This window comes from Heterocephalus glaber, unplaced genomic scaffold (assembly GCF_053883595.1).
Source record: "Heterocephalus glaber isolate CG9 unplaced genomic scaffold, H.glaber_assembly_v1.0 deba00001457, whole genome shotgun sequence".
Classification (NCBI taxonomy): Eukaryota; Metazoa; Chordata; class Mammalia; order Rodentia; family Bathyergidae; genus Heterocephalus; species Heterocephalus glaber.
Genome location: NW_028258305.1, coordinates 43,439,740 through 43,451,395, shown reverse-complemented (window position 1 = coordinate 43,451,395; position 11,656 = coordinate 43,439,740). Strand labels below are relative to the sequence as shown.

The 11,656-nt window shown below is 42.2% G+C and overlaps 1 protein-coding gene across 1 annotated transcript; it reads right to left on the bottom strand.

Moving 5' to 3' along the window:
• Window positions 1-1,283: 1,283 nt before the first annotated feature.
• On the bottom strand, window positions 1,284-11,614 carry Pfn4 (profilin family member 4). The gene is given in 5 exon segments (XM_004839085.4): window positions 1,284-6,828; window positions 8,554-8,659; window positions 9,613-9,675; window positions 9,677-9,751; window positions 11,473-11,614. Coding segments are annotated over 5 exon segments (390 nt in total). The 5' UTR covers window positions 11,590-11,614; the 3' UTR covers window positions 1,284-6,799.
• Window positions 11,615-11,656: the final 42 nt, after the last annotated feature.

Here is an 11,656-nt window from a genome sequence, read left to right as displayed (position 1 = left end):
GGACCGAAATGTGAGAACATCTGCTAAATCAGATCTTTCCCCCTTTAACTTATTCTTAAATATTTTGTCACAGTGAAAGAAAGCTGATGAACATGGAGGTAGAAAGATCAATTTGATTTTTTAAGGGGCACAGGGCTGATGAGAGTCTGAGCTAGGACTTGAACCTATGTCCTAGTCCAGGACTCTTCTCCTATAGCAGAGTGCCTCTCCTATCAATTGCAAAGCCTCCTTTCTCTATTTATGTTCTCTGCTGAACACACATTTTACAAGGTCACCCAAAGTTTTCTTTGGACAGGATCTTGCCATGTAGGCTGGCCTCGAACTCTGCGATCTTCCTGCCTCAGCCACCCAAGTGCCGGGATTACAGGCAAGCACCACCACACCTGGCTGTTGGTTTTTTCTGTGGGGCAGAGCCTCGCACAGGCTAGGCAAGCACTGTATCATTTAGCTACACTTTAAGCCAGTGGTGGCGAACCTTTGGCACACATGTTGCAGCTGGCTGTTTGTTATCATTGAAAGCTCTAAAAGGTTCGCCATCACTGCCCGAAGCCCTACCATCAGTTCATAAGGCCTCATGTTTTCCAGAAATGCTCATCACGCATTGTCCTGCCTCTTGTTTATATGAAAGTCACCATTGCAAACAAATGAGCAGGAGGAGCCAAACAGCACATTCAAGGAGAAGGCCCTGGGAGGTCTTTTCTGGAACACATGTGGTGGGTATTTCTTGCTCTTAGTGGGTAGGCCAGTGTCTTAAGCCAGGGTCCCCAAGAAACTTAGGGTTTAAAGAATAAGATCCAAACTCAAGAAAGAAATGTGAAAGTTGTCAGAATCAAATGGAATTGCTTTTGTCAACCCTACCAAGAAAATTCTGGCACATGTATTTCAAATTGTTTAGATTCTACATGTAAATGAGATCATGCAGTATTTTTTTTTCCATTATTCATTTAGCATAGTATCCTCCAGGCTCATCCACGTAGTCACTGCTAACATGATTTCTTTTTTTTTTAAGGCTAAAAAAGAATTTTTTTTTTTTTTTGAGACAAGGTCTCAGTATGGCCTCAGTAGGTTCAGGCTGGCCTCACACTCACGACGCTCCTCCTGGCTCAGCCTCGGAAGTGCTGGGATCACAGGTGTCCACCACCACACCCAGCCAAGGCTGGAAAACATTCTGTCTTCTCTATATGTGACATTTTCTTTATCCATTAATCAGCTGATAAACATTTGAGCCGTTTCCTCTTTTTGACGCTCATGAATACTGCTGCAGTGGACAGAGGAGGCACATGTCATGCTGACACATCGATTTTAGTTCTTTTGCATACACACCCAGGAGTGGGGTTCCTGGATCACACAATAGTTCTGTTTTCAGTTTTGTTTTTGTGATACCGAAGAACTTAGAGCCTCACATATGCTAGGCCAATGCTCTACCAATAAGTTACATCCCAAGCACTTTTTATTTTGAAGTAGGGATTTACTAAGTTGCCCAGGTGGGCCTTGAGGTTGTGGTCCTCCTGCCTCAGCCTCTTGAGTACCTGGGGTTACAAGTGTGTGCCACCACTCCCAGCTTGTCTTGGACTTTTCTTTCACTCTTGCTTGCTTTCTCTGAAGGAAGGCCGCAGCCATGTTTCAAGCCGCTTGTTATGCGGTGTCTAGCTGTCCCCCACAACCTCACTGGCTCTTGGTGGGGCTTTTCGGAGCTGGCTGGATCTAGGGTGTGTGATACTAAATTAGTTCATTGACTGGTTTAGTTTAGTTTTTGGATGTGGATAATGAGAAGACCCAGATGCCCATGCCTGTAATCCCAGCACTCAGGAGGCTGAGGCAGGAGGATCCTCATGAGTTTGAGGCCAACCTGAGCTACATAGTGAGTTCAAGGACGGCCTGAACTATATGGTGTGACCCTGTCTCAGAAACAAAACAAACAAAAACTGTGTCTCCTTTCTTATATTTTTAAGTTGATGTCTAAAGTTTTTCGTTTTAAACTAGTTGCAAAAGATGATCTCTGGGGCTGGGGATGTAGCTCAGTGGCAGCACACCTGCCTCTTAAGTGCAAGATCCTGAGTTCGATGCCTGGTACCAAAAAAAAAAGAAAAAAAAAGATGATCTCTGGTTGTCAAACTGACATTTTAAACACATCAGGCTTTTAAATGTGTCAGGTGCAATCCAGATTTCAGAGCAATTTGATAATCATCCACTAAAGACTCAAACATGTCTTTGCTGGAAGCTTTACCATTTTTTTTGTTGTTGTGCCCATATTTTTATTCTTTTTTCATATAATTATGTCCTGCTATGTTTTTTGCTTCATTGGTCATTCTTATTGGCAACAAAAATATGTATATAAACTTTACTTAGCTGAGCCTGTTGATGAACATCTGTAATCCCAGGTATTTGAGAGGCTGAGGCAGGAGGATCACTACAAATTCAAGGCCAGCCCAGGCTACATAGTAAGTTCATGGCCAGCCTGAACTACACAGCAAAACCCTGTCTCACCCTCCCTCCCCCAAAACCCCCAGCATGGCTGGCTTGCCTAGCATGCAAAGCTCTGGATTCAATCCCTAGTCCTGCAAAAATAAAAATGAATACTTTAGTTTTACAAACTTTTTTCCTGGGGCCACAAAAGTTAAATTTCTTCTGGATTCAATTTATCACTGCAATATTTTAGTCCAAAATTTGTAAAAATAATATAATTTTAAATATAATTTTTAAACATAAAAAGTAAAATTTTATTGGAAAAACATCCATCTCCTAATGATGATTAGTAGGGCTAAATTTTTTCAAAATAGTCTGTGGGGAAATAGTATTAGTTGATAGAATGGACTGGGTTCAGCATTAATTCTCTTTGTATTTTTCATTTATTAATAGACAACTTCTGAAAAACCTAGTTTGCATAAATTAGATGAGAAAGAAATTCCATTATAGTAATGCCAGCTACTTCTTTGAATACCCGAGTTATATGGTAAGAACCACATAATGATCTATCATCGAAAATTGCTTTCAATGATTTATTAGTTGACAACTTAATTAGGACTTGCTTCAATTTTGTTGAAGGGAAAGACTTGGAAACCATCCAATCTGTACAGGATTTGTTATCCAGTGATAAATGTCATTCAAATTCTCAGTTTCTGGAATTATACCAACAAAGTTTTTTGAAAACTTTTCAAATGATTATTAATTATCTCTTATTTTTTCACTTAGAGGCACCTTATTTAAAGAAAGGAATTAAATCTCAGGAAGGATTGAGAAAATGAAGATTTAATTCCAATAGGTTTTTGCTAAAATAACATTTTGCTTGCCTTATCACATGCTTTACCTGTTTTCAATAACATCTTAGCACTGCAGAATTAATTCATTTGTGACAAACATCTGACTTTTTTTTTTTTGGTACTGGGGACTGAACTCGGGTCCTTGCGCTCTTGAGGCAGGTGCTGGAACCACTGAGCTAAATCCCTGGCCCTGACTTTTTTTTCTTTTTTTTGAGACAGGGTCTCACTATGTAGTTCAGGCTGGCATTGAACTCACTATGTATCCCAGGCTGGCTTCAAACTCACAGAAATCCTCCTGCCTCAGCCTCCCAAGTGCTGGGTTCACAGGCATGTGCCACCACACCCGGCTACATTCTTGTTGGTAAAGCCAGTCCTCATTGTTAATCACCCAAATCAAATGGGTTCTTCTTATTATTTTTTGCTACACATTCTAGACTGGCCTTGAGCTCACTATGTATCCCAGGCTGGGCTCAGATTTGCAGAAATCCTCCTGCCTCAGCCTCCTGAATGCTAGGATTACAGGTGTGTGCCACACACTCAGCTCCTATTACATTTTTATTATAAAGAATACAACTCAGGGAGAGCCTAATGGAAGTGGCACATGGGGCAGGGTATTGGGTGTGGGGTTGGGAGCAGGAGCATGGAGCTTCCATACTGTCTCTGAACACATGACCTGCCACCATATCACTGTGCTCACTGACCCTGAACCCTCCCCACCTGACAGTGCAGGGTGCTCTATGTGGGCCCACCAGACAGGCGTAACTGATTAAATCTTTGGCCACATGACCAAACTCAAACCCCTCTTCCTCTCCCCTCTGAGAGGTCAGGGATAGAGACTGAGACTTGAACCCTCTAATGATGGGGTTGGTTCCTGTGGTGACTAGCTTCTATCCTGAACAAGTGTATCCCCTCCAGAAATGAGTCATTTCCGCTGCACCCTAATATTGTTATTTCCCTAGTACCACACACACGCACACAAGTATGGTAACATTTTTTTGTTGTTGTTACTGGGGATCAAACTCGGGACCTTGTGCTTGAGAGGCAGGTGGTGGAACCACTGAGCTAAATCCCTGGCCCTACAAGTATGATAACATTATGGCAAATGAACATAGTATGTCCACTTTGTGTACTGAAGATCTAGGTAAGGCTGAAACAGCTGAGTGTAGTGGGTCACAACTGTAAACTCAGTTACTCAAGAGGCTGAAGCAGGAGGATTCCAAGTCCAAGGCCAGCCTGGGCAATTTAACAAGACCCTGTCTCAAAAAGTTTTTTAAGGGTTGGGGAAGTTGTGAGGCCCCAAGTTTATGCCCTAGTACTGCTACGTAGCAATGGATGTCTATTATGTATGTGGAAAAAGACCAACTGGTCTTTGAGAGGCCTAAGGAAAGCAGCTTCTTCTGGGCCCGACCATCTTCCATTTTCATGTTACTTCCTCACAGTGCTTTCCGGCCACTTCGAACTTCTCACCGTTCTTTACACACCAAAGGAGTTTTCATGACTGTGCCTTTGCCGCCACCATTCCTTAAACCTGAAATACTCTGTGTTCTCTTCCATATTCTTCCAAATTCACTTCAAAAGCCATTTTCGGTTTCCTGAAGGCAGTCACTCACTCCAGACTCTGTGCTCTGAAATGTGTGTGTGTTGAGACAGGGTCTCCCTGGCCTCGAACTCACAGTGGTCCTCCTGCCTCAGCCTCGAAGATGCTGGGAATACAGGTGTGCTGTATACACCTGGCTGTGCTCTGAAATTCTGTTTTATATGTGCTATAGTGTCTATCCCTTAGTAATGTGACTTGGTTTCAAGTGTGCCTTTCCCACTAGATCATGAACCTATGTGGGGTGGAGTAGATGTATTATTGACTTGGTGTATCACCACTATTTAGCACACAGTAGGCTACCTGATTTTTTTTTTTTTTTGGTACTGGGGATCAAACTTGGGTCCTTGCACTTGTGCAGCAGGCGGCAAAACCACTGAGCTAAATCCCCGGGCCTAGGCTACTTGATATTAAGTGAATTTTAAATTTATCTCTTGTCCCCCCCCCAAAAAAATCAAGTAACTGAATCAATAAATGATAGCTAATGGTAAGGCTGACCAAGGAAAAATTGGGGGGTCCTTAGCATCCATGGTCAGAAAAGGAATAATGTTGGAAGTAGCTCTTTGAGAGGCTGTTCCACAAAACCTGAAATTCGTAGAATTGCATAAACATTAACAGAAGACTCTTTGCCCCAGAGCAGTGACTTTTAAATTCAGAATACGGTGCCTTGCTGCCTGACAATGCCAGAACGACTAAGGGTCTAAGATTTGATTTTATTCAATTTACCAGGACTAGTAGCTTAGCCCCTGTATCTGCCATGCCGAGGCACTGAATCTAGGGGGCGAGAGCACTCAGGAGCTCCCCATGTCCAGTCTCCAAGGTCTACACCACCCCTCCCCAGGTGCCGGGCCTCCAAGCCATGTAATTGGTATGGCCCATCCCAGGGCTGTGACTACAGATTTTTCTTCAGCTGTGTCTGAGAACAGGTTCTATGACTCACTGCCTTATCATCCTGGTCATCTAGGAAGTGAGGGAGAGAAGATGGATGCATTCAGTGACCGTTATGCTTTACTCAGTTATTCAGACTAGGGATGCAGAGTCAGAAATCCTTCTGATTTGTTTTGTTTCTGAGACAGGGTCTTGCTATGTAGTCCAGGCTGGCCTTGAACTTGTTGCAGTCCTCCTGTCTCAGCCTCCTGAGTGCTGGGATTACAGGCATGCACCACCATGCCTGGCTAATCCTTCTAATTTTTTTTTTGGTACTGGAGATTGAACATGGGTCCTTGGACTTGTGAGCAGGCGGCGAAACCACTGAGCTAAATCCCCGGCCCAATCCTTCTAATTTTTGAGAAGCCTTTACAATGACCAACAATACTCGATGCCTGCAGTTGCAATGTGTAATGTCCACCTAATTCCTTGACTGGTGGCCCACTGTTGGGTGGTCTTTGCAATGGTTCCTGATCTTCTGGGTCCAACATGGGTGAGGTAGACCAGACAGAAGTCACACACGCAATGAACTGGATTACAGGAGAGGAACCCTGAGCTCAGGGACCCTACCGCTTTCATAGCAAGCAGTAAGCAAGTCTGCTGTGTGCCCTGAAGGAAGACGTTACTTCATTTTTAAAGGCTGCTTGCTGCTATGTAACCCTGAGAAGTGGCCTGGATAGAGGGGTTCAGGCTTCACATTCTTGGAGTACCTAACAAGATGTCTAGGATATAAGAGCCTCGTGGGGGTGAAACGCCCCACAGACATGTCTTGTGAAACTATCAGCACTCTCACATTCCTTGGCAATGACTGACACTTAAAAGAAAAAGGTGATCAAGTAATTCCAATTAAAGAAGATGATATATCTTGAAACAAGAAAAATTTCTCTCTCAACTCAGTCTTCTTTTTTAGTATTTCCTGCTTAGTATTTTTCAAATACAAAATAAGGTGGAGTTTTTTTGTAGAATCAATAGTTTTCTTATACAATAATAAAGTTGTCTTTCATACTCCTTGGGTGACTTAACTTCCTTTTTTCCTTAGATAGTCTCCTGTAAGAAAGCCCAACATGGTTATTATTTATGAGTAATACATTGTTACAATGTGATCCATTCATTTGTTCATCCATTCATCGGTCTACAAGCAGTCTTGGGTGACCACGTGGGGAAACAAGGATGACTGGGTAGTTGAGACGCAGTGCCTGCTCTCGTGGAGTTCGCTGGATAGTAGGGGAAATGGCTGTATACAAACATCAGTCATATTTCAGCGTAAGGAATGCCACACGAGGTATCTGAATCCTGGTGTGATGGTGCACGTCTGTAATCACAGAACTCTGGGAGGCTGAGGCAGGAGGATTGAAATTCAAGTCCAACCTGAACAATATGGCAACTTAGTGAGATCTTGTCTCAAAAAGAAAAATTTAAAAAAGGGCTGAGGGTATAGTTCAATGCAAAGACTCTGCATTCAATCCTCATACTGGAAAAAAATATATTTGAGCTGTTCTAGAGGATGAATTGACTCTTCGTCTGTTGAACGAAGGAGCACATGGTCATTAAAGGAAGGAGGATGGGAGAGGCATCCTGGGAACAAACGAACCTGTTACCTCCTCCCCAGTGTGTATTCCAAGATGAAGGTTTAAAACTGAATCTAGCACTCCACTTGTTAAGCTATTAATCAGAAAACTTTGAAAGCTGGTAACTTCACTCATCAAAAATTCTCTTTTCTTAAACTGACTGTTGGATATTACTTAATTTACCTTCCTCTCCTGCAATCATGACAGATGACAATCATGGGAGAAGTAGACTCCTAAAAAGTTAACTTAATTAAAAGTTAACTGCAAGACACATTCTGCAAAATGAATCACATCTCCCTATGATCCATGTTACACACTTGGCAATAAGGTCCCAGATGAAACTCTCATGAGAACAAACAAAATATCAGAACCATGAAGTAGCTGTCAACAGACAGAGCCCAGTTCTCTAGCATATGTTCTTACACAGTGCAGCAACTCAAATGAAGAAAACTAAGAAATGTGGTTGGCTTCTGAGAGTTCTCTTTCCCAACTTTAATTTGTAGAGTGACCACAGGAAATTTAAGGAAAAACTATAGTTTTTTAACAATTCCATGACAATGCTAAATGTCACAAAATATGCTTAAGTTTCTCTTTTTTACTTTTATTTTTATTTATTATTACTTTTTTGGTACCAGGGATCGAACTTGGGTCCTTGCGCTTGTGAGGCAGGAGGCAGAACCACTGAGCTAAATCCCCGGCCCTAGTTTCTCTTTTTTTAAAAAAACCGAGGACCTAGAATTTAACATGTCAGTTTATAAATGTATATGACCCACTAGTATATGTATATATTTATTTTTAAAACAAACCTGATTTGTGTTAGAGAAGTAGCATGGAGAAAACTGGCAAATTGAGACCTGCCCTAAACGTGGGCGGCATCATTTTATAGGATGGGGACCCAAATGAAACAAAAACAGGAAGGTAAAAGGCTGCCCGCACCTGCTCTCTCCGCCTCTGCTGCCCTGTAGTGAGCAGCTTTCATGCACATGTCGTTCTACCATTATGTTTCTGCCTTAGAATAGCCTATCATGGACCATGATATAGCCTATCTCTGAAACCATGAGCCAAAGTCAAATTTCTCAAGTGATTGGTCAGTGATGGCAAGGTGAATAACGCACTTCCCTAGCTGGTCTGAGTGGATCTCTGTCGCTTGCAGTCTGAAAACCTAGCATGGGGAAGAAAGACAGGCATTGGGAGGCCAACTTACCCAGCTTCTCTGTGGCTTCCACACAGACGCTAGGATACATGCCTGCTGTGTAAGTGGCCACCAGCAGGTACAGACGGGTCTTCACAACAACCACACCAGTGTTCTCCTGGACGAAGAAGAAAACATAAGGCCCTGTTCTTGGTCATAACCACAGGACCAGCAGTTACCTTCCAGCTGCATTTGTCACGATTTCTCGCCTTCTCGTCTTTCCTGACAATGATTCAGACTGTTGTAATAACAGCATGCATACTATAAAGAAGCTTTTCAACTATTTTAATATGCCCTATCCCAGTAGAACAACTGATGTAATGTGAAGGTGATACATCTGGGGATTGGACAGCTCTGAGCTTGAACCCTACCACCTCCACTTTCTGCTGAACTGTTTAACCTATGTGAAGCCACATTTTTCTCAATAGTAAAATGAGGTATTTAACTTGTAATATGAAGTGTGCCTAATTCATAATATAAACCATCCAATTCCTTACAGGTAATAACCAAGAGACAGTTTGAGCATAGGAATGATACACTAAAATCCTAATCTTTAAAAATCTGACATGATCCAAAATCCACGTTTTTGAGCACCAACAGTAAAAATGCAGGCACAGTAAAAATATTGTATAAAACTACCTTTAGGCTATATCCATCAGGTGTATATGAAATATGAATTTTGTGATTATGCTTGGGTCCCATTCCCAAGATATCTAATTATGTACACGTGTATGGAAATATTCCAAACTCCAAACATGTCTCACAAGGAATACTCAACCTGTATCACTTTTTTTTAAAGGAGGAGAAAATAGCTTATGAAAGATGGATTGTACTGTAAAGAGACAGTTCCAGCAAGGTTCAGTTGATAAATTCTGCAATGGCTATTTGTCAAAACCAGGCTTTCTGATAGTGCTTTCTTTCAGATATGCCTTCGGAACCCTAGAACGCTTAATGCCTTGAGGCAGTAATGAGCTTAATCTATTTTGGGGGGAGTCTCAGGAGAGGTAAAGAAAACAGAAGTCAAAATTCTTAAGGTTTTTTACCAGCTGTCTTCAAATCTTGAACACTCGCACTCTTAGCATAAAGAGAACAGTCATCTGCCCGGACACATTTGTAGTCCTTTTCCTTGAAATAACAGTCCTTCTCTATGAGGTTGCAAAGGATTTTTGGCAAATCCATTCACAAGTGTTTGGACATCACTTGGCATTACCTATAGAGATTAAATAGACCAGGAATCAGCAACTGATGGTCAGACTTGGCCAGCTGCCTTTTTCTATGGCCCGGAAGTTGGGAATGATTTTCACATTCTTAAATGGATGGGAAAAAAATCAAAAGAAGAACAACACCTTATATGAAATTCAAATTTCAATGTTCATGAAAAAGTGTTATTAAAGCACATTACACCTAAAAAAAAAAAGCACATTACAACTATTCTTTCATATACTGTTTATGGCTGCTTTTCCATTTTAACTGCACAGTTGAACAGAGGTTAGGTAGAACTCTTGAAGACATTGGGGTAGGAAAAAATTCCATGAGCAAAACCTCAGTTGCCCGAGAACTAGCACAAACAATCAACAAGTGGGATCTCTTCTTATTAAAAAGCTTCTGCACAGCAAGAAAAACCACCAGGGTGTGAAGAGACAACCCACAATGTGGGAAAAAAATCTTCACCTCCTGTTCCTCAAAGGTCTACTATCTCGAATCTATAAAGAACTTCAAAAAATCAGACCTCCCAAATTTAAAGACCCAATCCAAAAATGGACATCTGAAATGAACAGATATTTCTCAAAGAAGTACAAAAAACAAATAAATACATGAAAAAATGTTCAACATCACTCGTCATTTGAGAGATGCAGATGAAAACAACACTGAGATTCCACCTCACCCCAGAGAATGGCTGCTGTCATGAAATCAACCAATAACAAATGCTGGCGGGGCTGTGGGAAAAGAGGAACCCTGCTCTACAGCTGGTGGGAGTGTGATAGGTCTCCCACCACCTCAGCAGCTATTATGTATAGTAGCTGCCCTCTTCCTATCGTGCCTTGCCCCCTCCCCTGTGTGACGTCATGCCAAGATGGTTGCTCCCACCAAAGAACAAAGCCTTCTTCCCAGCATGCCCCTGTTCCCGCCTAGAGAGTAACCTAATACTTGCTCACCTCCTACCACCTAGTGACATCACCGGCTCCTCCATTCCCTAGTCACTACCTCACTCAACCCCGCCTCAGGCCCTACAAACCCCACCCCAGTCTCTACAAAAGACTCTCCCTGCCCCAGCCATATTGCTTTTGTCTCTCCTTTGTTCAGAGACAGCCCGGCAGATCTATTCCCCTAATAAAGGCTTGTTGTGGCCTGGTCTGGTCTTGGTCTTCGGCCCTTTTACCTGACAGAGTGTAGACTGGTGCAACCATTGTGGAAATCAGTATGGAGATACCTCAAAGAACTAGGGCTAGAGGTCCCATTTGACCCAGCTATTCCCCTGCTGGGGATCTTCCCCCATGTTCACAGCACAATTTGTAATAGCTAAAACTTGGAAAGAGCTCAAATGCCCACCAACTGGAGACTGGGTAAAGAAAATGTGTTTTCTTAATAAAATGGAGTACTACTCAGCCATAAAAAAAATGAGAAACTAGAGACATTTATAGCTAAATGGATGCACATTGAGGCGATATTTTTAAGTGAAATAAATAGGACACACATGTGTAAATACCGAATAGTTTCTCTAGTGTGAGAAACTGAAAGTGTAAATATGGCCTCAAATTTCAAACTCGAGGTGGTTCTCTTGCCTCAGCCTTCTAGAGTGCTGGGATTACAGGCGTGCACCACCACACGACAAGCTACCATAGCTTTTTAAAGAAAAAATCCGGAAAAAAATTTTAAAAATAAAGAAAAAATTTGTTTAAAAGTTTTGTGCCCAAGCTTGCTTTTTCTTACACTAAATCCTGGTGACGCGACACACAGGCTCCGCTCCTGGAGTTTGATGAAGGCCGCACCGTCCACGTGCTTGGTCCCCAGGAGGGCATCTAACAGCAAATTTTGCAAGTGGCTCATGCTTCCTCCACTCCGAAAGGAGACCTGCGGTTGAAGCTAGCTACCCACTCTAGCTACTTCTTAAAGG